At 44.7% G+C, this 26,253-nt stretch overlaps 1 protein-coding gene across 1 annotated transcript in view; it reads left to right on the top strand.

Moving 5' to 3' along the window:
* Positions 1 to 4,983: 4,983 nt before the first annotated feature.
* The window catches only part of CRYBG2 (crystallin beta-gamma domain containing 2), a 164,557-nt gene continuing 143,287 nt past the window's right edge, over positions 4,984 to 26,253 (top strand). The window contains exon 1 of the mRNA XM_040338015.1: positions 4,984 to 5,222. Within this exon, the coding sequence (XP_040193949.1) occupies positions 5,020 to 5,222 (203 nt within the window). The 5' untranslated portion in view covers positions 4,984 to 5,019. The remainder of the gene's footprint in view (positions 5,223 to 26,253) is intronic.

Genomic DNA, 26,253 nt, shown 5'->3' on the forward strand with positions numbered 1-26,253 from the left:
TTGACGGCGGGGTTCCCCTGAATATCCATACCAGACCTGAAGGGTCTGGTTATGGATATTTACCGGGAACCGCACGTCACTTTTGTTTTAAATTGACGGCGGGGTTCCCCTGAATATCCATACCAGACCTGAAGGGTCTGGTTATGGATATTTACCGGGAACCGCACGTCATTTTTGTTTTAAATTGACAGCGGGGTTCCCCTGAATATCCATGCTCAGTAAAATTAACGTCCGTTAACATAACGGACATTTACGGAGACATTTACTAACGTCCATGTGCCATAGACTTCAATGTTAAAATATAACGGACGTTAATATATCCGTTACTTGCAACGGACAAATAATTTACAAAAAATAGTGCAAGACCCGTCACATATTCCGTTATAACTAACGTCCGTATGTTATAACGGACTATTACGGATCTTTACGGAACATAAAAAAATCCCATAGACTTTAATGATATTTTATAAAGGACGTATAACTTCCGTTTTTTAACATTATCTGACGGATTTTAAAACGGATTATTAAAACGGATTTATTTTGTAGTGTGAAAAGGGCCTAACATGAAAATTTTTTTTTAAATTTCAAGGGGTATGAATACTTTTTCAAGGCAGCCGCCGGACCTTGCCGGATTGAAGTCTCCCGCACGCATGCACGGGAGTGACGACATCGCCGCTCCAGCCAATCACAGCGCTGGAGCGCCGATACCCGGAAGACACACTGAAGCAAGATGACATCTCGCTCGGCGTGGACCAGGTAAGTTCTCTTCACCTCGTTCCGAGGTAAGTATTTCATAATGAGCTAATATGCGGTGCATACTAGCTCATTATGGCTTTTGCCTTTCAGGTGGGAAAAAAAATAAAAAAATCATCGCGGGTTTACAACCGCTTTAAGGATTTAGAGAAGATCTGTAAAGAGTGGACCAAAATCCCTCCTGAGATGTATGCAAACTGGTCACTAACTACAAGAAACATCTTACCTCTGTGCGTCATGTTTTGCTTGGGGATCAAATAATAAATTTTTTTCTCACTGAACTGCACCTAAATGTGTAACATTTGTATCATGTGTGTTTTTTTCTGGATTTTTGGTTGATATTCTGTCTCTATAATTTATAATACACCTATGATAAAAAATATAGACCCTTAATTTCTTTGTAAGTGGGCAAACTTCCAAAATCTGGAGGAGATCAAGTAATTATTTTCCCCACTGTATATCCACGGGTTTATTAGCATATTGAGATACACCTACTGTACCCAGTGTAATTTTAATGAAAACCAACTAAAAAAAGAACTAAAGTAAATCAATAACAAATGCGAGCAGGCAGAAGGGACATGCTATATCTCTTCTGTATTATATTATTATATTATAAATGAACTTACTTGCAGTCTTCTGTAAAAAGTACACCAAGTTGTGCATGCGCTGCTCAGCTTACATTCTCAGCACATTGTTTTGGTGGTGGGATGAATGAACTGTCCTGCTCATGTGCCGAAGCTTTGTCATCTCACTCCAGCCAACCAAAATGGACTACACATTGGAGAAAATGCCAGCGAGGAACCTCACGGATGTCGGGTCAATGGGAAGGAGATAAATATATGGGGAGTTGAGTTTTATTGTCTGACATATGTCCTCTCAGTTTAAAACTGCAGTTTTCCAGAAAAAAGCTACCAGATATACATATTGGGGGGATCAACAAAGGGAAATACAATTGCGAGCACAATCCGTTCAAGGAGTATGCTCGTAATCCAAAGTACTCGCATATCAAAGCGAGTTTTCCCATTGAAGTCAATGGAAACAAAAATAATTTGTTCTGCATTGACTTCAATGGGATGCAATACCAAATGTGGCCAGAAGTGGGGGGGCGCCAGAGAGTGCCGAAAACGGACTAAAAGGCCCGAGGACACTTCAGCTCGTTTCCTGAGCCCCCGTACCTCAAGCCAAATGAGGTACTGCAGGCCAAGGTTCGGATTTTCTCTTCTCCTGCGCCCCCATACCTCAGGACAAATGAGGTACTGCAGGCCAAGATTCGGATTTTCTCTTCTCCTGCGCCCCCCCATAACTCAGGACAAATGAGGTACTGCAGGCCTATTTTCGGCTCTGTTGGGCTTCTGCACCCCCACGTACCTCAGGCCAAATGAGGTACTGCAGGCCTATTTAGCTTGAATTCTGCTCGTCTTGCGAGTCAACACTCGCAAACCGAGTCAGAATTTAAAAAAAAAAGTTGCTCTCAAACCAAGTTACTCTTAAACCGAGGTTCCACTGTACTTAATTGTTTTTGTGTATTGGTGCATTTTCCATTCTCCAAATCAACACTCTTAGCTGGATTCAGGTAGCCGGGCGCATCTTTGAGGCGGCGTAGCGTATCGTATTTACGCTACGCCGCCGTAAGTCAGAGAGGCAAGTGCTGTATTCACAAAGCACTTGCCTCCTAAGTTACGGCGGCGTATCGTAAATGGGCCGGCCTAAGCGCGCCTAATTCAAATGAGGATGAGAGGGGCGTGTTTTATGTAAATTACTTGTGACCCGACGTGATTGACGTTTTTTACGAACGGCACATGCGCCGTCCGTGGACATATCACAGTGTGCATTGCTCCAAAGTACGCCGCAATGACGTATTGGTTTCGACGTGAACGTAAATTACATCCAGCCCCTTTCACGGACGACTTGCGCAAACAACGTAAATTTTTCAAATTTCGACGCGGGAACGACGGCCATACTTAACATTGACTAGGCCAGCTATTTGTTCGACTAACTTTGCGCCGAGAAGCGCCTTATGTAAACGGCGTATCTTGCTGATTTACGCATTCTAGGCGTAAATCAGCGTTCACGCCCCTAGCGGCCGGCGGAACTAGACAGCTAAGATACGACGGCGTAGGCCGTCGTATCTTAGCTAGGTTTAAGTGTATCTCAGTTTGAGCATACACTTAAACATACGACGGCTTAGATTCCGAGTTACGACGGCTTATCTACTGATACGCCGGCGTAACTCTTTGTGAATCTTGCTAATTATCTATGTGTTGTTGCCCCCCAGAAAAATCTAAATCACTTTAAAAGTGCTATTAAGCTTCTATTATTGTCTGATATCGTGCACCAAAATAATTAAGCACTTTTGCCAATGTGCTGAGTTAAAAATTATTCTAACACGTACCCCATTACAACAGTTGTGTAAATACAGTAGTGGGAAGGGGTATATAGTGAGGAGCAGCACTGCACAGTGGAGCGGAGAGATAGATGTGTATGGATGGTTAACCCTTCTGATTGTGTGTAAACTACAGCTTATGTAATGCCAAAGAAAGTAGTAACCAGTATTGCCAACCTACCAGATTGAAATTTACTGGCACGACACCTGAAATTTACTGGCGCAGCCACGTTTTTACTGGCATTTCACAAAAGTTACTAAATTACATTTTTAGGCGCAAATTTCAGTATTTAGGCTACAAACAATTACGCTAGGCAAAAAGCAATATGATTTAAGGTAGATATTAAGGTAAAAAAAATATTTTTGTTATTTTCAATATAATAAGGGCAAATTATTTAGTCACATCACCCCCTGACTCCGTCCCCCTCTGCCACCAACACCCCACTCTGCGGTGCCACAATCTCCCTCTGCCTCCAATCTCCCCCTGCCTCCAATCTCCCCCAGGACCCCTGCCTCCATCCCCCTCTGCTAGTGCCACCAACACCCCCTGCCTCCAATCTCCCCTGTCTCCAATCTCCCCCTGCCTCCATCCCCCTCTGCGGTGCCACCGCAGCCACCATCACCCCCTGCCTCCATCATCCCCTGCCTCCATCCCCCTCTGCAGTGCCACCAACAACCCCTGTCTCCATCCACCACCCTCTGAGGTGCCACCATCCCCCTCTGCGGTGCCACTAACACCCCCTGCCTCCAATCTACCCCTGCCTCCAATCTTCCCCAGGACCCCTGCTTCCATCGTCTCCTGCCTCCATCCCCCTCTGCTAGTGCCACCAACAACCCCTGTCTCCATCCCCCACCCTCTGCAGTGTCACCAACACCCCCTGCCTCCAATCTCCCCTGTCTCCAATCTCCCCTTGCCTCCATCCCCCTCTGCGGTGCCACCGCAGCCACCATCACCCCCTGCCTCCATCCCCCTCTGCAGTGCCACCAACAACCCCTGTCTCCATCCACCACCCTCTGAGGTGCCACCATCCCCCTCTGCGGTGCCACTAACACCCCCTGCCTCCAATCTCCCCCTGCCTCCACTGCCCCCTGCCTTTATCCCCCTCTGCAGTGCCAACGCAGCCACCATCACCCCCTGCCTCCAGTTCCAAGCCGAACCAATCTCGGCTATTTTAACTGGCACATTCTCGCAACCACAAACAATTACGAACGGGGGAAAAAAGTGCCCGTTTTTTACGAACTGTCGGTAAAAATTAGGACGGTTGGCAGCACTGGTAGTAACCCTAAATGAATGAGAAATGCCTGAAGAAATGTAGCATCTGCTTTAAAAAATGTGCTTTGAAAGGTTACACGTCAGTGCAATCCTTCTTCTTGGATTAACCCTCTTTTGTTATTGAATCTCCGGCTTACAGCCGGAAACATTCAAATATTCCCCACCTCCCTCTAATTGGTGAACTTTTAGCTGCTGGCCTTTACATACCCAGATAAAGAAAAACCTAAATAATAACCTTTTAGTCAAAGACATAATCTGCTAACTACTCTAGTACTGTAACAAAGTTTGTTGTCCTGCTCGCACACCAACTGCTGTGTACACACCCTGTGTTAGTCTCGCAGTCTTCTCAACTTTTCTGGGAGGCAGCAATGAAAGGGTGTCCCAGGCTCAGCTCTGGTTTCATATGCACTTCTCACACCTGTCTGCAAACCATTGGCGTCCCATGTGACTGTGACAGCCTCAGGTGACAGGTGAGCGTCTCCATTCCTCCCCTAGTCCTCCTCCAGCCCCGGGGTTTAGGCAGACCTCCACCCCCACCTCAGCCGGGTCTCGTGACTGTGCCCCAAGTCTCTGTTTTTCTGTGAGGTGACACCAAGTGCCCCCTGTCAGTATGTCATCGTCAAATGTGGAACCCCTCTCTAACAAGAAGCAGGGACTGAAGAAACGACTGCTGAGGTTCTTCTCCAGAAGCGAGGGAAATTTAAAGGAGAAAGTAAGGAGCCGCAGTGAGGGGGACAAGAGCCCTGCTGGGGACAGTCATGTGGAGAAGAAGATCAGGAGCAGCTGGAGCGAGAAGAGGGGGAGGAAGGACAGGTAAGGGGGCACCTCATGGGGCCATGCTGCTATAGCCTCTGCATAGATACAGCTGCATAGCATTACACTGAAATGATAACATTCCATCATCTTGTTCAAAGCAGGTCATACGCCAGTAGAATATGGTTTAAAAAAATCGTTTTCTGAACTTTTGTCTGATTTTTAATAGTTAATAGTCAAAGCAACCATAGTCATGAGGAATATTGAAGGATAAGAATGGAAAAATGTTCTTGAATTTACATAATTCTAACAGTGGATGAAGTTTTCATTCAGGAAAAATGTTACTTATTGTAATGCGTATTTGCATCCCAAAATCAAACATAGAATTTGAGACGCTGACATGGCAAATAACCTTAAAAAATTCAGGGTTCTCATGCTAAATTTGGTGAGTCTATAATGGAACTATGGTACACTCTTTTGAATCTCCATATAAACTTTGAATGAAATTCTACTGGTGAGTGGCCTGCTTGAGATCTCTCATGCCCTGTACACACGGACCCGTTTTTATCGGACGAACCGATCGTGTGTGGGCCCCATCAGTTTTTTTCCCCATCGGTGAAAAAAAATAGAACCTGTTTTAAAATTTTCGTATGGTTAAAAAAAACGATTGAAAAAAAAAAACGATCGTCTGTGGGGAAATCCATCGGTCAAAAATCCACCCATGCTCAGAATCAAGTCGACGCATGCTCGGAAAGCATTGAACTTCATTTTTCTCAACACGTCGTTGTGCTTTACGTCACCGCGTTGGACACGATCGGATTTTTAACCGATGGTGTGTAGGCAAGACTGATGAAAGTCAGCTTCATCGGATATCTGATGAAAAAATCCATCGGTTCGTTTTCATCGGATGAACCGATCGTGTGTACAGGGCATCAGGGGCCATTGTTCCATAGAAGCTGGGACATACCGTATAATTCTCCAACAGCGAGAGAATAACTAGCTTATGTTTGGTATAGAATATTAATATACTATGCAAACAATAAAGTGATAAAAAACATTTTATGGCTGAGCCACCTGTCATCTTGTGCAAATACAAGATCGCTTTCGGACTTCCATAAAAACTTGGACTTAAAGCTCTTCATCATCAGAAACACAAATAGCCTCCATTTGGCATTGTAAATAAATATATTTAACAAGAACAATTGTGATAAAATCATATTATGAATGAACCATCATACTGTGTAAATATCAAATCACATTGGAACCTATAGTTCTTAACCACTTGCTTACTGGACACATATACCCCCTTCCTGCCCAGGTGAAATTTCAGCTTTCAGCACTGTCACGCTTTGAATGACAATTGTGCGGTCGTGCGACGTGGCTTCCAAACAAAATTGACGTTCCTTTTTTCCCTTTTTTGGTGGTATTTGATAATCTCTGCGGTTTTAATTTTTTGTGCTATAAACAAAAAAAGACCTACAATTTTGAAAAAAAACACAATATTTTTTACTTTTGCTATAATAAATATCCATTTTTTTTTTTTAAACATTTTTTTTCTCAGTTTAGGCTAATATGTATTCTTCTACATATTTTTGGTAAAAAAATAAAAATCGCGTATAGTGATTAGTTTGCGCAAAAGTGCCTACAAAATAGGGGATAGTATTATGCCATTTTTTACTAGTAATGGTGGCGATCTGCGATTTTTGTCAGGACTGCGATATTACGGCGGACACATCGGACACTTTTTTGGGACCATTCACATTTATACAGCGAACAGTGCTATAAATATGCACTGATTACTGTATAAATGTGACTGGCAGGGAAGGGGTTAACACTAGGGGGCGATCAAGGGGTTAACGTGTTCCCTGCTAGGTGATTCTTACTGTGGGGGGAGGGGACTGACTGGGGGAGGTGACCGATGGTTGTCCCTATGTACAAGAAACACACCATCGGTCTCCTCTCCCTGACAGGAAGTGGATCTGTTTACACACAGAGACCCACGTCCCTGGCTCTGTGACTGCCGATCGTGGGTGCCTGGCGGACATCACGGCCGCCAGGCACACGCATCGGCACCTGAGTGACGCGGCGGGCGCGAGCCCCCCACCAGGGGGGAGGCCAGAGGCCGTATATTGATGGCCTCCCGGCATTGTAGAGCCACCTTGTGGCCGTCAATAGTCAATGGCCGGATAGGAAGTGGTTTAACAGTTTTAGAAAACAACCAGCCTTCTGCTATTATGGCACAGCCATGCTCAACCAGAGTACCCTAAGGTTTCTCCAGGGGTTTCTAAAGGGCTGTACACACGGGCAAAATGCCGGGCAGCACCAGCTGGTTCAATAAAAACTGGCCATCATTCGGCCACTGTGTACAGCAGCTGGTCCAACAGAAGCCAGACGATTTCTGCTGAAGGAGCATGACTGAAAAAGGTCTGCTGATCAGCATCTTGCCCCCTGTCAGAACATAATAGCTCAACGGGGAAGATTGCTGCACTAACATTGCATCGTTAGTACAGCAGCTCCTCCTTAACTCTTTTTCGTTTGGCCCACTGGGTTAAATGGGAAAAAAAACAGGCTTAAAGGTTCCTTGAGCTGTTGCTGATTGACCTTCCATATGATGGTGCCTACATAGTTCCATGTCCAACAGCACTTGATAGAGTCGGCTGCAAGACAGGGATGATCTTGATGAGTTGTCTGTAAGAATGACATTATGACCACCACTGTAATGCTTAGTATTCTTCACTGAGCACCAAACTAGGGGACATTTTCCCAATGGTTCCTGATTAATTGAGGGGTCCTCTGAGCCCTGAAAATCATTGTAAGGGTTTCTGGGGGGGGGGGGGGGGGGGTTGGCTAGGTCAGGTTATGAAAGGCTGGTATAGAATATAAACATGCTTTACAAGCTGGGTTACATATTTCTTTACATATTGAACTGACATTACAGCTGTGCATTATGTACTGTATCCATGTTGGAATATGGGACACTATCACTATTTCCTTAGAAAGAGAAATGTTTCTATTATATTGAGTTCTTTTCCAAAATATTAATTATATTTGTTTACGACAGATAGGTATATCTGCTTATTTTTGTATTTCTGCTGAACGAACAGGATAGAGGGTAAAATATGTTCAGATTTTAAGAAAGGCATAACAAATATATTTTTTATGATGCTCTATAAATCTGGCTGATATTTTTGGGAGGGGTGTTTAATCCAAGCGAAAATCTTTATGTAGGGCATGCTGGCACTTGTAGTTGTTTAGAAGGCACTACAGGCAGTTGTACAGAGACACATGAGATTCCATTAGGACATGTAAGCACGTATACCTGTATGAACCGGAAAGAAGCCTACAGTACATTCTTGAGTTTGGTCGTTTTTATCATTTTCTTTTCTGTTTCTAAGTTATTATATTCATAATGCTTCTTTTTTTGTTTTTGATGAGTTTGTTTGTTCTATATGGAAGTGTGAATAAGAAATACAGTTGTCATTTATATAATTGTGTCATTCTCCTGTTTCTGCTATTTATTTAAAAGACCCTGCCAGGGGCGGACTGACCATTCGGGCATGAGGGGGCTGCACGAGGGCCCCATGCCACTAGGGGGCCCCATCAGGGCTGCCAGCCTCAGTAAAACCAGGGACAGTATCTAAAAATCTGTAAATCCCAGGATTTTAGCTGCCCCGCCTCTTCAGTACCTTTTCAGTGTGTGTATGTGTATTCTGTGTGTATGTATACTGTGCGTGTGTGTGTGTATATATTGTGTGTCTGTGTGTATACTGTGTATGTATACTGTATGTGTGTATATACTGTGTGGCCCCATAATCTCCTATTGCCGGGGGCCCCATAATCTCCTATTGCCCAGGGGGCCCCATGAGTTGTCAGTCCGCCCCTGGACCCTGGTTTATTAGCATTGGTACAGTTCTTAAAACGCAACCAGTGAGAAGAATGAGGTTTGGCATCTGGTTGCCCTCCCATCTCTTCTGTCATAGATAAATTGGTCTAATAGTAACGCCGCTGATATGCTAAGAGGTGCTTAGCAGTATTATTACAAAGAACTGGAAAAACACTTGCTAGTGAGGGGGGATTGAAGCAAATCTGTTGTTTTGCAACGCATAGGCAAAATACAGACTTGCTTTGGGGCTCATTCACACTCCCCCGTTCTCATGCATTGTGGTAATGCACACATATTGGATACAATTTGTTATCAGCACACCAACAAGCTTGTTTCAAAGTGAAAAGCTCTTTATTGCTTGATCACATAGAACGACAATGGTTCAAGACCGCACAGGTAACCTTCATCACAGGGTCCCTGCACTGTCCCGAAAAGCTGATCAGTAGGGAGTTGTTGTTGCACCCCCCTTCTTTTTTTTTTTTAAGAAACTTTATTGGGTTTTTCAATTTACAGAATGAGCGTTTACTACAGTTGCATAAACAAAAAAATTGTGTAAAATATTTTCATGCAACGTGATTTTATCAAATAGGGGGGAGGTAGGTGGAGGGGATCAGTGAAAAAGGGGGAGGAAGGGGGAGGGGGGATAGCTTGCCCTACCAATTTAACATACGATGTCAGTGCACTCAGGGTTTTTTCAAACACTTGGAAGTATAATAACAGTTCAGAAAAACAGGTCGTTGTTGCCACCAATATCGACTAAAGCCTCGTACACACGATCCAATTGTTGGCCAACCGAGCGTCTGATTTCTGTCTTCAGGGCGTGTGCCAGGATCTTGTCTTGCACACTAAGGCCTCGTACACACAAACGGACTGTCCGCTGAAAACGGTCCGCTGGACCGATTTCAGCGGACATGTCCGCTCGGAGATTTCTGTCTGATGGTTGTACACACCATCAGACAGAAATCCGCGCGGACACGATACGCGGTGACGTGGCCGCGCCATCGCCGCGACGATGACGCGGCGACGTGCGCGGCCCTGGAAGGTCAATGCTTCCACGCATGCGTCGAATCACTTCGACGCATGCGAGGGCTTTCACATGTATGGTGAGTCTGTACAGACGACCGAACATGTCCGACAGACAGGCTTCCAGCGGACATGTTTCTTAGCATGCTAAGAAACATTTGTCCGCTGGAAACCTGTCCGATCCGCCGGAAAATTGTCCGGTCGGACGTACAGACGACCGAACATGTCCGCTGAAACTGGTCTGCAGACCAGTGTCAGCAGACATGTTCGGTCGTGTGTACGGGGCCTAACAGTACACAATTGTCGGGCAACAAACACGAATGTAGTGACGTACTACGAGGAATTTCAGCTCTTGAGCGCCACCCTTTGGGCCCCTTCTGCTAATTTTGTGTTTGGCGAGCATTGATTCCGAGCATGCGTGTTTGTACTTTCGACTTTTGTGTGATTTGTGTATTGACCATGAGAAAATCTGACAACAAACCGTTATCCGCCGAAAATTTACTAGCATGTCATCCAACATTTGTTGGCAGAAAGTTGGACAATGGTCAAAAGAGCGTACTAACGGTCAGATTTTAGGACAACAGTCTGTCAACAGACAATCCCCTGCCAACAATCGTATTGTGTGTACGAGGCTTAATAGACACAACGTATCAAACCCAATTTGACACAAAGCAAACTGAAGCCCAATATTGGTATGAGATAGAGGAACGAAGAGAGGAACCAGTGGCGTCAAACCTGAAGAGGTGGAGTAAGGGGCCGAGTCATCCTGGAGTTAGGAGGTGGGAGGCGGGAAGTGGGTGCCCCTGAGGCTGGCAATACCCTTGCAATATACTGATCCCACTTGCTATGGAAACAAGATGAGAAACCAATGCGAGACAGGGCTGTGTCTAATTTTTTCCTTCCATAGCAGTCCCAGTAGATCACTTTTCGCATATGCAATGGATGGAGGGATGGCAGTGTTTGATAATGGCTCTCCTGGGGCACCTTCTTTACCATATAATTGATTGCGATATGGTGTGCAAAAGGAATATAATCTATTAATGCCCATATGTTAAAGTGTTTGTTATGCCAACATTTCATATTCCTGATATGGGCCTGTTGTACGATGTACTAAAGTATTCTGTTGTCTTTGTATTGCTTTCTTTGTGTGAAATTTCTGGTGATCCTGCCAGTTCCGCTACTTTTCTATTTCAAACTAACCATGCTAGGCATGAGAACACATTCATCCTAGAATGGTCAGTTTCTGGCTGTGCTGGGAGCTCAGCCTTCCTGTCCTTCAATGAATACACTTGTGCTGACACGCCCCTCTAAACAGCCATTCATTGGGAAGATCAGGGTACTGCTCTTTCTCCACCTCCCCCTGCAGTCTCTAAGCCCTTTATGCAGCAGAGAACAGAGGTCATGTGATATATACTGTGTATATATACACACACACAAATATTTTGCCTAGCATTTCCATTTTAAACTGACCGTTTTTTTTCTTTAACAGGTAAGGGTTCACATATACTTTAAAGCGGTTGTAAACCCGCATTTTTTTTTTTACACCTGAAAAGTAAAAGCCATAATGAGCTAGTATGCACCGCATGCTAGCTCATTATGAAATACTTACCTAAACGAGGTGTAGGGAACTTACCTGGTCCACGCCGAGCGAGATGTCATCTTGCTCTGGCGTGTCTTCCGGGTATCGCCGCTCCAGCGCTGTGATTGGCTGAAGCGGCGATGTCGTCACTCCCGCACATGCGCGCGGGATATTTCATTCCGGCAAGGGCCGGCCCTTTAGCCGAGGATCCCCCCTGCGCATGCGCCGCTGCAATCAGGTACAGGTTTGGGCGATATTCTTTATACCTACAGGTAAGCCTTATTGAAAGGCTTACCTGTAGGTAAAAGTCAAAAAGTGGGGTTTATAACCACTTTAAGACATGTTGTGTCAAGCGTTAATGTGCATTGCATTATGGCAGCCTATTCATTTTGAATGGGCTGCCAATGCACGAGAAAATAAAAAAAATAGACAGCATTTTTTCCAAAGCAGCGCACCCCAATGCACATAGATGCCTTACACTGCATTGTGGTGCGCTGCAATAAATGTACTATGAAGCTGTAAAGTCTTAATGAGTTGGGGTGCCATTCAAATTGAATGGCACTGCAAAATGTTAAAGCACATAACACATGTAGTGGTAACACGCACATTGACACACCCATTACTACATGGCATTTGATCGGAAACATGTGTTTCCACCCTTAGGCCCCTTTCACACGGGGTAGATCAGTAATAATCTGCCCCGTGGACCTCCGCTTGCTCAGCGGGGATTGCTCCGTTGATCCCCGCTGAGCCGGCGGATGACAGGGCGGTCCCCGCACACTGTGCAGGGACCGCCCTGTCTTTTCTCCGCTCTCCCCTATGGGGGGATCGGATGAACACGGACCGTCTGTCCGTGTTCATCTGACCAGCCAGACAGATGGAAAAGTAGGTTGATGGTTGTAGATGGATGATGCTGGGCGGGGAAGGGGATACATTGTGGAAAGGGATGTGGATAATTATGGGCGGGGATGGGGATACATATATTTTTGAGGTGGGGGGGGGTAGAATCTTGGGTGAGTTCCCACACTTTTTTCCCCAGGACTTGACTTCTGTGCACCTACATACCAAAACAACAGTTGCGCTACACATATTAGGTACTTCTGTGCATGCCAGAGTAAAAGCAAAAGTTTTAGGGCCATTATTCACAGTTAAACCTCTAAATGGCTCTAAAAGGCTTTAAAAGTGTCACCTTTGGCCAATTTTGGGTACTGTGGTTTGTCACCATTTCATAGATCCACGCAATTTCAAAGCTTGACATATTTGATATCTTTTTACCTGATGCCACCTTATTTTTTATATTTAACCAAAAAGTGATTTAGTGTGTTTTAATGCACTAAAATTAACCTTCGTGTGTTTTCTTTACTGAAAATAGGGGGTTGATAAACAGATACTGTGTGACATAAAACATTTATAAACTGCCACTGCTTTTCTTCTACAGGGTCTCTGCTCTCAGAAAATATAAAATGTAATCTGCTGGTCTATAATTTTAACATGCGTGCAAAAAAAAAGGGAAAAGACTCTGGCAGTGAAAGGGTTAATGCTTATTAAAGCAGCGTTCCACCCGTGTTTTAGTTTATTAAAAGTCAACAGCTACAAAAAGCATAGCTGCTGACTTTTAATAAACCGACACTTACCTGCCCCACGGTCCAGCAATGCGGCCACCCGGAGGCTCGCTCCTCTCCCCCTCCTCTCCTCTGTGCCATCATAGTAACTGTGGGCACCCAGCCGGCGCTGCGCTCTCCTATTGGCCAGCCGACCTTCTGGGACCTGAGTTGTGTCCCAGAAGATCTCAAGGCAGGGAGGGGCCGCCTAGGGCAAGAGGAGGAGTCGCCTAGGTGGCCGAAAAAAGGAAGGAGGAGGTGGCACAGGAAGTCCCACTAAAAATAGGGTACACACTCCCCCCTCCCCCCCAAAAAATGACATGCCAAATGTGGCATGTCAGGGGGCGAGGAGTGCTTAACCAGTTAAGCCCCGGACCAATATGCAGCCTAAAGACCCAAGGTGTTTTTACAGTTCGGGACTGCGTCGCTTTAACAGACAATTGCGCGGTCGTGCGACGTGGCTCCCAAACAAAATTGGCGTCCTTTTTCCCCCCACAAATAGAGCTTTCTTTTGGTGGTATTTGATCACATCTGCGGTTTTTAGTTTTTGCGCTATAAACAAAAATAGAGCGACAATTTTGAAAAAAATGCAATATTTTTTACTTTTTGCTGTAATAAATATCCCCCAAAAACATATATAAAAACATTTTTTTTCCTCAGTTTAGGCCGATACGTATTCTTCTACCTATTTTTAGTAAAAAAAAATCGCAATAAGCGTTTATTGATTGGTTTGCGCAAAATGTATAGCGTTTACAAAATAGGGGATAGTTTTATTGCATTTTTATTTTTTTTTATTTTTTTACTACTAATGGCGGCGATCAGCAATTTTTTTCGTGACTGCGACATTATGGCGGACACTTCGGACAATTTTGACACATTTTTGGGACCATTGTCATTTTCACAGCAAAAAATGCATTTAAATTGCATTGTTTATTGTGAAAATGACAGTTGCAGTTTGGGAGTTAACTACAGGTGGCGCTGTAGGAGTTAGGGTTCACCTAGTGTGTGTTTACAACTGTAGGGGGGTGTGGCTGTAGGAATGACGTCATCGATCGTGTCTTCCCTATAAAGGGAATGACGCGATCGATGCGCCGCCATAGTGAAGCACGGGGAAGCCGTGTTTACATACGGCTCTCCCCGTTCTTCAGCTCCGGGGAGCGATCGCGACGGAGCGGCTATAAACAAATAGCCGCGCCGTGGTCCCGGATCGCTCCCCGAGCGGACCCGACCTCCGCATGTAGCGGGGAGGTCCCGATCGGACCCCCCACCCGCTAATAGGCAAGGACGTACATGTACGCCCATGTGCCTGTACGTGCCATATTGTGGACGTATATGTACATGCGGGGTTCGGGAACTGGTTAAAGCCGAAGTTCCACTTTTGGGTGGAACTCCACTTTAAAGTATAAAAAGGCTACACTTTTTATTTTTTTGGGATGGAAAGGGATTAAAACACTGGTATATACAGAAATAGTTGTCATATTATGCAGTAAGTACCCAACAACAAAGGGCCAGATCCACATACATTTGGATCTGCGCGGCGTATCAGAGATACACTACGCCGCCGTACCTTACCTGGCGTATATTCGAATCCTCAGCGAGTTCGCGCCGTAAGTTACAGCGGCGTAGTGTATTTCTGGCGGCGGATTTCAAATTGGGCGGGTTGGGGGCGGGTTTCATTTAAATGAAGCGCGTCCCCGCGCCGAATGAACTGCGCATGCGTCGTCCAGAAATTTCCCGCCGTGCTTTGCGCGAAATGACGTTGCAACAACGTCATTTTTTAAACTTAGACGTAAGTTACGTCCATCCCTATTCACGGACGACTTAAGCAAAAAAAAAAAATTCAAATTTCGACGCGGGAACGACGGCCATACTTAACATGGCAAGTCTATCTATACGCCGCAAAATACCAGCCGGAAAAAAGCCGACTACAGACGACGTTAGAAAATGCGACGGCCGCGTGTACGTTCGTGAAAACGACGCAAACTCCACCCAGCGGGCGCCGAAGTATTGCACCTACGATCCGAAGGCGTACGAAGCCGTACGTCTGTCGGATCGAACCCAGAAGCCGTCTTGGTTTGAGGATTGGTTTGAGGATTCAAACTAAAGATGCAACGCGGGAAATTTGAAATTACGCCGGCATATCAGTAGATACGCCGGCGTACTTGCTCTGTGGATCTGGCCCAAAGTATCTTGCTTGAGACAGGGTCGTGCCTGTATGTCTAAACTCAATATGAAACTATTGGGCACAATTTCATACTTTACTTACTATTAGTCAGCAGCAATTAAGCACACAACTCGATTGTGGGAAGGCAAACTGCGGTCTGTGCTCTTCTGTGTGAATCGCTCAAAACATTATGTGCAGAAGAGTTGTATTTGTTTGATTAGATTTGTGTATGGATTCATGCACCCCAGTATGTAAACAAGCTACAGCTTTGTTTTTCCCGATTCTCATTGTCATGTTAAATTACCTGCAACATTACTGAAACTTCCTCTTGAGAATTTGTAGACCTATATGTAGGTAAACAAATGAAAGTCGGTGAAGTGACTGGCCTCAGGTGATACATAGAGATGAAACCAATCCTCCTACTTACCTTGTACCTGTTTTATCTGCAGTCATCTCTTCTCAACATCCATTTAAAGTCCAGAATTTATAAAGCTTGTCTGAGGCCCCGTACACACGACAGAGGAACTCGACGTGCTTGGCACGTCGAGTTCCTCGTCTCGTTTTGGGATGAAGCCGCCGAGGAGCTCGGCGGGCCGCCTTCTCCTATAGAACAACGCGGCCAACGAGAAAATAGAGAACATGTTCTCTATTTTCTCGTCGAGCTCCTCGGCGGCTCCATCGAGCCAAAACTGTACAGACGACAGAGATTCTCGGCAGAATCCGGGTTTTGACCGAGTTTCTCGGCGAATTCTGCCGAGAATCTCTGTCGTGTGTACGAGGCCTGAGAGTTCAGAAAAAAAGGGGGCAGAGAGCTGAAGTTAGACTTCTCCTCACTGAGCTCTGCCGAGTGTGACAGCTGATTGGATGAAAGGGACAAACCTGCCTTCACACAACACACAGGAACACAGATGAGGCTGTCAATCAGCTGGAGCTCCCTTCCCTGTCACCTTTTTTCTCTTGGTGTCAGGAAAACTTGTCAGAAGTGGTTCATGCTGATAGCAGAGGACAAAAACTGCAGAAAATGACACTTATGCCTCGTACACACGACTGGACTTTCAGAGAAAAAAGTCAGACAGGCTTTTTTTCACGGAAAGTCCGGCTGTGTGTAGCCTCCATCTGACTTTTTTTCTCGGAAGTCCGACGGACCTTAGATAGAGAACCTGTTCTCTTTCTTTCCGACGGACTCACAGCGGACTTTTGCATGGTCAAAAGTCTGACCGTGTGTACGAGGCATTAGTGCTCCTAATTGAGACAAGTACACACTATAGAGGGATACACGTTGATTTTACTTGTCTGAAATTTACAACCACTTAAGGACCCCTTCATGCCGATATACGTCTGCAGAATGGCACGGCTAGGCTCAATCACATACCTGTACGTGTCTCTTTAAGCCCCGCCGGCAGTGCGCTCGTGACCCGGTCCGAAGCCCCGTGACCGCGGGACCCGATCACCGACGGTGTCCCGCGATCGGTCACCGGAGCTTAAGTACGGGGAGAGGTGTGTGTAAACACACCTTCCCCGGTCTTCATTGTGGCAGTGTCAGTGATCGTCTATTCCCGGATATAGGGAAAGACGATCAATGACGTCCAGCCCTGCCCCCCTACAGTTAGAAACACATATGAGATCACACTTAACCCCTACAGTGCCCCCTAGTGGTTAACTCCTAAACTGCAATTGTAATTTTCACAGTAAACAGTGCATTTTTATAGCACTTTTTGCTGTGAAAATTACAATGGTCCCAAAAATGTGTCAAAATTGTCCCATGTGTCCGCCATAATGTCGCAGTCACGAAAGAAATCGCTGATCGCCGCCATTAGTAGTAAAAAAAAAAATTAATAAAAATGCAATAAAACTATCCCCTATTTTGTAAACGCTATAATTTTTGCGCAAACCAATCGATAAACGCTAATTGCGATTTTTTTTTTTACCAAAAATAGGTAGAAGAATACGTATCGGCCTAAACTGAGGAAAACTTATTTTTTAATATATTTTTGGGGGATATTTATTATAGCAAAAAGTAAAAAATATTGAATTTTTTTCAAAATTGTCGCTCTATTTTTGTTTATTACGCAAAAAATAAAAACCGCAGTGGTGATCAAATACCACCAAAAGAAAGCTCTATTTGTGGGAAAAAAAGGACGCCAATTTTGTTTGGGAGCCATATTGCACGACCGCACAATTGTCAGTTAAAGCAACGCAGTGCAGAATCCCAAAAAGGGGCAAGGTCCTTAACCTGCATAATGGTCTGGGTCTTAAGTGGTTAAAGTATGTTACCCCAACATTTCATATTCCTGTGTCTGTTGTACCATGTACTTGTATATAAAACTATCCTGTTCTCTTTGCGTTCCTTCCTTTGTGTGTAATAACTGGTGATCCTGCCCGTTCCTCTGCTCTTTCTTATTTAAAACTGACCACACAAAGCACATCAATCCCAGAGTGGTCAGTTTTCTTCTTTGCATTCTACATGGGAGCAGTCTGCCTGTACTCCAGTGATCAGATTCAAGCTGCCCCCACCCTGCAAAGCTCTTTAGGCCCCTTTCAGACTGGGGCGGGAGCTGCGGTGGCGGTATAACGCCGCTAAAAATAGCGGCGCTATACCGCCGGAATTGCCGCGGGTATCAGTCGCTAGCGGTGCGGTATTAACCCCCGCTAGCGGCCGATAAAGAGTTAATATCGCCCGCAATGCGCCTCTATAGAGGCGCATTGCGGGCGGTATTGCCGCGGTTCCCATTGTTTTCAATGGGAAGGAGCGGTGAAGGAGCGGTATACATGCCGCTCCTCTCACCGCTCCAAAGATGCCGCTGACAGGAGATTTTTTTGTCTCCCGCCAGCGCATCGCCTCAGTGTGAAAGCCCTCGGGCTTTCACATTGAGTCTGCAGTGCAGGAGTTTTTCAAGCGGGATAGCAACGCTATTTTTAGCGCTTTACCGCCTGAAAAACTCCTCAATGTGAAAGGGGCCTAACTGAAAAGATCCGTGATCAGTGTACTGCTTGCTTTTTTTTCTGCTTATTGGTGACTTGCCCATCTGCACAGCTAATCACTGAGAAGATAAGTGTACTGCTGTTTCTCTGTCTGCTGCGGACACCTCCCCCCCCCCCCCAATTCATTCTCCACCCCACCTCTCTAAGCTCCTTATGCAGCTGAGAAATAGAAATGTGTTGTTTTTACAAGGTAAGGGTTCACATACAACTCTGGCCGCACAAACCCATATACATATTGTTCTTGTTAGGCACAAAGTATAAAAATCATTTTTTTTATGCACCAAATTCCTTTGCAAACCCAGATTTTTCCTTCTAAAAGTAGCAGTGACATCATCACTGTGCTAAACATAGCCTAAGCAGAGAGCAGAGCTGTGGGAGGAGTACAGCAGCCTATTACAGACTGCCAAGAGAATAATTTGTTTGCCAAGCGTCAATATTTTTACTGGCAAAAACTGGGCACCTTTCTCCTGCCAGTAAGTGCCAGTGAAAGGAAAAGGTTGCCAGTTAAAAAGATGGCTGTAACGCTCGCCTAAGCGCATGTGAAGTACCAGTTCGGAAAGAGCCAAGAACCATCCAAGTGCCTGCAACAGTGTGTTTGGGCAGTGCTGGCGGTGGGGGTCTGGGGGAAAGGTCTGGCACAGGTGGTGCCTGAGCATGTTATGTCATGGTACCAGGGAGCTGAGCAGAGCAGCCGGTGCCTTGTGTGTGTCTGTGGGATGGGAGGAAGGAAAGCCGGGAGCGGGACTGTCAGTGCTGTTGGACTGATATGGATGAAGGGACCACCTGGCATGGAGAGAAACTGTCACTGTGAGTCAGGAAGGGACATGTTGGGTCAGTGAGTTGTCATTATCATCCGTGCTGCTGTCAGTGTCACTGTGAGGAAAAAGTCCAACGGAATTTTTTCATCGGTTATTCCGACCATGTGTATGCGCTATCTGACTTTTTCCTTCGGAAATTCCGACAAAGTTAAAAAGAGAACGGAAATTCTGTTTGTCTATATGGAATTGCGATGGAGAAAAAAAACATGAATGCTCGGAAGCATTTTGGTGTGTCCATGTGTATGCAAGACAGCTTGAGCGGAATTCCATCTGAGTTTATTCCGACGGAAAAAACGATCGTGTGTACAGGGCACGATTTCATGTGTATGTGCTGCCCATTCTAGAGTCCTGTCCCTGAGATACTTACTTACTATATAGAAAATAAAATAAGAAATATGCTTTTTGCCTTAATATCTACCTTAAATCACATTGCTAATTGCATATTGTACTTGCTTGTAGCTTAACCACTTAAGGACCGCCTCCTGCACATATACGTCGGCAGAATGGCACGGCTGGGCACATGTACATACAGGTAAGTCCTGTACTAGTACCCAGCCGTGGGTTGCGGGCTCGTGCCTGCGCGTGCTCCCGCGACCCGGTCCGAAGCACCGGGACCCGCGGACCCGATCGGCGCTGGAGTCCCGCGATCGGTCCCTGGAGCTGAAGAACGGATAGAGCTGTGTGTTAACATGGCTTCCCTGTTCTTCACTGTGGCGGCTGCATCGATCGTGTCATCCCTTTTATAGGGGGACACAATCGATGACGTCACACCTACAGCCACACCCCCCTACAGTTGTAAGCACACTTCAGGGAACACATAACCCCATCAGCGCCCCCTTGTGGTTAATTCCCAAATTGCAACTGTCATTTCCACAGTAAACAATGCATTTTAAATGCATTTTTTGCTGTGAAAATGACAATGGTCCCAAAAATGTGTCAAAATTGTCCGAAGTGTCCGCCATAATGTCGCAGTCACGAAAAAAATCGCTGATCGCCGCCATTAGTAGTAAAAAAAAAAAATGCAATAAAACTATCCCCTATTTTGTAAACGCTATAAATTTTGCGCAAACCAACCGATAAACGCTTATTGCGATTTTTTTTACCAAAAATAGGTAGAAGAATACGTATCGGCCTAAACTGAGTAAAAAAAATGTTTTTATATATTTTTGGGGGATATTTATTATAGCAAAAAGTAAAAAATATTGAATTTTTTTCAAAATTGTCGCTCTATTTTTGTTTATAGCGCAAAAAAATAAAAACCGCAGAGGTGATCAAATACCACCAAAAGAAAGCTCTATTTGTGGGAAAAAAAGGACGCCAATTTTGTTTGGGAGCCACGTCGCACGACCGCGTAATTGTCAGTTAAATCGACGCAGTGCCGAATCGCAAAAAGGGGCAAGGTCCTTTAGCTGCATTTTGGTCCGGGTCTTAAGTAGTTAAATACTGAAATTTTCACTGTAATTTTGTAACTTTTGGAAATGCCAGTAAAAACCTGGCTGTGCCAGTAAATATTTGGGTGTCAGTAAATTTCAATCTGGTAAATTGGCAACACTGGGTTGGGGGGGACAAGACCAATGACCATGCACTAGTAGAGAGAGCAGCAGTGACTGGTCTGTATAATGCCTTGTACACACGATCAGTCCATCCGATGAGAACAGTCTGAAGGACCGTTGTCATAGGTTAACCGATGAAGCTGACTGATGGTCCGTCGTGCCTACACACCATCAGTTAAAAAAACGATCGTGTCAGAACGCAGTGACGTAAAACGCAACGATGTGCTGAAAAAAACGAACTTCAATGCTTCCATGCATGCGTCGACTTGATTCTGAGCATGCGTGGATTTTTAACCGATGGTTGTGCCTACTAACGATCGTTTTTTTTCCCATCGTCTGCACTGTTTATTTTATTAGCGCAACCCACCTAGGATTTCCACCTATGCCCACCAGGGGTGCCCACCCAGGACCACCAGGGTTGCCAATCAGTGCCCATTAGAGGTACCAATCAGTGCCCATTAGAGGCGCCCGTTAGTAATGCCTACTAGTGCCTCCTCATCAGTGCTGCCTATCAGAGCCATCTATCAGTGCCCTATTCATGCCCATCAGTGCCGCCTATCAGTACCGATCAGTGTTGCCTATTAGTGCTCTTCAGTGCCACCTATGAGTGCTCATCACTGCCGCCTATCATAAGCCTATCATAAGTGCTGCATAACAGTGGCACCTATGAGTGCCGTCTATCAGTGCTGCATATTAATACCTCATCTTCAGTGCCACCTCATCAGTGCCGACTTATCAGTGCAGCCTCATCAGTGCCCATCAGTGAAGGAGAAAACTTACTTATTTACAAAGAAACACTTTTTTTTTTCAAAATTGTCTGTCTTTTTTTATTTGATTAGCAAAAAATAAAACACCCAGTGGTGATCAAATACCACCAAAAGAAAGCTCTATTTCTGGGAACAAAATGATTAAAATGTTGTTTGGGTCCAGTGTTGCATGACCACGCAATTGTTATTTAAAATGCGACAGCCCTGAAAGCTGAAAATTGGCCATTGAAGTGGTTAAGGTGCTTTGGGTCCCGGATGCATGATGTAAGGGTAGATTTGACCTAATTACAGTCAAATGTTGCCATAATTGTTTGAGTTAACTTGTTTAATCTAATAAAGTGTTTAAGGTAAAAAAAAAAAAAAAAAACCTTTCTCCATCTCTAGGGAAAAAAGGTTGCCTGAGGTTTCCAGGTGTCTTGTTGCATAATGGCGCTGGAGGGGGAAGGTTGGCTGTAAATATTATTTTTTGCAATTTTGTGATTGACACGGAAGCAGTGCTTATGTTTTTTTTTCTGTATAAAGTTCTACTTTTTTTTGTAGCGCTCACCCCCGAAGGAGCCGCTGATTAGTTTGGGATCGGCTTACTGAGTTATCTTCTTGACTTTGTCTAGGGGTGATTTCTGTGAGTGTGAATAAAGAGCAAGTGTCCAGACATCAATTCAGTTTTCAATGCTTTATTCCAAGGCCCAACACGGCCAACATCAACATGGCACACGACAGAGAAAGGTTGATGAGCGTAGAGAAAACTTTAGTATCAGGCCTTGGATATGAAGAGAGAGCAAGCCTGCTCTCAGCAATGATATACCTCAATTCGTCGCCACCACAATCAGGGTGGGTAAAGTGCCCCCGGACAGGCGGTTATCTCAGGCCTGGCAGCCGGAGCGTCACTTGCGGATCACTGGGAGGAAACAGACCTCTGCCACAGGCCTGACTCAGAGCCTCTGTCACAGGCCGGACAACTTGGGATTTGTGAGATCAATTTGAGCAAATCCTCCCAGTTAGTTCAATCAGTGTCACCCACTGACAGCTTGAGCATACCTGTCATATGGTGTGGTGACCGGATCCCCGATGGTTCGTCTAGGCCTCCTGGACAACCTCTAGTTCTAGGTTCCCCCGAGCCGATCCCCCATCGCACAGCCTCCAGCTTAGGATCCTCTCAACAGAAGGTTGGGACCCAGCAAGTCGCTGGGGCCCCTCTCAATGTCAGGATAAGGCTCTGCATGGTGCACAACCTCAGCAAAGCAGGCCATGGTGGCGGGGCCCATGGATGTGCGTACCCTGAAGGTGGGTGCCGCATCTTGAACACGGGTCCCGCATTAAAACAACCCGCCAAAAACGGCCGCCCCAGATATATCCCCCTCCCAGCATGCCCAACGAGGGAAGAACTCCTCTGATTGGCTGCTGGGAGAAGGTGGGTCTGTCAGAACCCCTCTAGTGCCAACTGCTGCCCAGGGGTGACAACACATCCCCGGAGCGCAGACCGACCCACAGGACCGATTCCAAAGCGGGCAGCAGCCTGAGTTTCCATAAATGACGAATGGAAGTAAACTAACCCTTCCATTCCCCACTAACTTTTAGTGTAGCGCCCGCACTGAAAGTAAGGGGGCGCTACATTTTTATAAATCCTTTATTTAAATTTTTTATATTAAATTATACAATCATATCAAATAAGGATTCATAGTACACAACACCACACCACAGTATGTATATATATATATATTTTTTTTTCTTTTTCTTTTGTTTTCTTTTGTTTTTCTTCTTATATTAGTCCTAATGTTACATACTCAATCTCTTATTAAAATAAGCACCATTTAGCACCATTTAGTTTTCCTTTCCAAGAACAAGTCCTGGTTTTGCCTCTATAGGCAGAGAGATAAACAAGGAAAGAAAAAAAAAAAGAGAGGGAAAAAAAACATTAAATCCTCCTCCCCCTCACCTCTTACCCCCTCCCTCCCCCATAAGGCCCAACTCTGCCATATTCACTGCCCAGTCTCTAACTATTATTTTACAAATAACTATCTCAGGATTGACCAATATTACTCAGATAGGAGAGTCTGTTCCCTATATTGAAAGTAGGGATTCCAGATCCTCCAATATTTTTTCTCCTGTTGTTTCAGTGTAATAGTCAGATCTTCCATTTGTTGAATTTCCGAAACCCTTGCCATCCACTGTGATCCCGTTGGGGATACATTACTTTTCCACAATACTGGAATACAAGCCTTTGCTGCAGTGAGCTTTTATATTTTTCCGTGTCAATATATCTTTATTGTGTAAAAGTAGCAACAAGTATAAAGAAATTTCAGATAGTATAAACATATACAGAGGAAAATACTGAAATACTATATAATGATGCATAACATCCACATCACATCTGAACTCCGTTCATGAAAATTTGATCAAAATAAACTTGAAAGATAAACAAATAAGTCCATCAACACATATTTCTGGATAACAGAGGTCTTGCAGCTTAACATATGAACTTCGTTCCAGGCATTGTAATGCATTGTACTGCTTCCAAGACGTTAGAGGCATCTAGTTAGTGTTGTATTTTCCTAATAGCTTAGGCAAATAGAAGTCGCAGATGCGAGGTAATAATGTAAAAATAAAAAGGAAAATTATAAAACATTAAATTAAAAGAGGGAAGGTAAGGGAAGGAGAAGGGGATGGGGGTCTCTGCAGGACCAGACCGGGGATCCATCTGCATTTTGGTTAGATAAATCAGGCTGCCTATACAATGACTGGACTACCATGGCATCATTACCGCATTAACAAATGTGTTCTGCATTGTGAGATTAATCCAGGGTTCCCATATACATTCAAATCTGGCGATCGTATCCGACTCAATGGCCGACATTTTGGCAAACTTCATTGCTGTGTTCATTCTATTGGCAGCTTCGCTCATGAATAAGTTAGGAGATCTCCATGCTTTCGCTATTGTTTGTTTTGCTGCCGTGAGGAGCTGTCTAATCAGGTTGAATTGCATGTGTGACATATTGTGTGGTTTTAAATTAAGTAGTGCCAATTTTGGATCCATAGGAAGGGAAGATTTAGTGAGGGCTTCTATTGTTTGGAAAACTTCTGACCAAAATACCTGTGCCTTTGGGCACGACCACCATATATGAATATATGTTCCCGTACCAGAACAATCCCTGAAGCATTGATCAGAATAATTACTAGCGAATTTAGCCACTCTAGCCGGCACCAAGTACCACCTAGATAGTACTTTATAGTTCGTTTCCGCTGCTAGCACATTAGAAGAAGCTGTTTTAGTATTGGTCCATATTTGCTCCCACTCCCTCTCATTCAATTCTATGCCCAAGTCCTCCTCCCATTTACGAACATATAGTAGTTTCCCTTTGTCTGGTTGCGAAAGTAGCTGCGAGTATAGGGTTGAAATCACTTTTCTAGCGTGGGGATTCTTATCACATACATTTTCAAAGACTGTGAATTTGTTCGGCAAGTATGCTGAGTTAGTAGGGGGTTGGAAAAAATTTTTAATCTGTAAATATCTAAAGATTTCCTTCGGTGGTATTCCATACGTTGTACACATAGATGGAAAGGGGGTCATTGACATTGAATCAAAAAATTTGTATTTGAGTGTACAGTCCCTATCCACCCATTCTTTAAAGGAATTGGGAAAGACCCAAGCTGGGTAGAATGCCGGGTTTTTATTAAAGGACAGTAACGGGGTTAGAGGAGACAATAGATTTGGATTTAAGTGCATCCCATAAGGAAAGCGAGTGTTTCGTGACTGGGTTGGTAATATGCTTACGTAACTTTGGAGAGATCCACAACAAGTTAGATATAGAAATAGGGTCGCTTTCCACTGCTTCTATTGAAACCCAAAGTGGCACCTCAGTTTTGGCATGATATTTTGTTAACGTTGCCAGTTGCGCTGCTTGGTAATAACGGGCAAAATTGGGATAGCCGAGTCCACCTGCCGTCTTGGGGAGATGTAAGACTTGTGATTTGATTTTTGGCTTGGAAGAACCCCAGACGAAGGTGGAGACCCGTTTTTGTACAGTTCTAAGAAAATGCGCAGGAATCGGTATAGGGAGTACCCTAAAGAGGTATAGGAGCTTGGGCAATATAGTCATTTTTGTTGCATTAATTCTACCGAACCAGGATAAGGGGAGTAGGGCCCACGAGTGTAAAAGACTTGTTATGTGTTTCAAAAGTGCAGGATAATTGTATGAGTATAGATCTAATATGTCAGCTGTGAGGTGTATTCCTAAATAAGGGATGCTTTTGGCTGGCCACTCGAAGGGAAGACCCACTTTCGCCGCATTCAATTCTGTGCTGGAAAGTGAAACGTTGAGGGCCAGGCATTTCTTAGGGTTTATCGCTAAACCCGAGAAAGACGCAAAATGGTGCAAAATTGGGGTTAAGTTGGGACCGGAAACTTGGGGAGATGAGAGGAACAACAAGATGTCGTCCGCATATAGACATAATTTGTGTTTTACACCGCCCAATTCAATACCCATTACCTTGGGGTCTGCTCTTATTTTTTGGGCCAGAGGTTCTATGAGGAGGGCAAACAATAAAGGGGATAATGGACAGCCTTGCCTGGTGCCTCTTTGTATGGAGAATGCATCTGATTTATATCCTGCGTATTTAACATACGCTTTCGGATTTTTGTATAATTGTAGAACCCATCGTATGAAGTTAGGACCAAAGCCCCATTTCAGCAATGAGTACTCTAGGTATGACCAAGAGACAGA

This window comes from Rana temporaria, chromosome 2, assembly GCF_905171775.1.
Source record: "Rana temporaria chromosome 2, aRanTem1.1, whole genome shotgun sequence".
Taxonomy (NCBI): domain Eukaryota; kingdom Metazoa; phylum Chordata; class Amphibia; order Anura; family Ranidae; genus Rana; species Rana temporaria.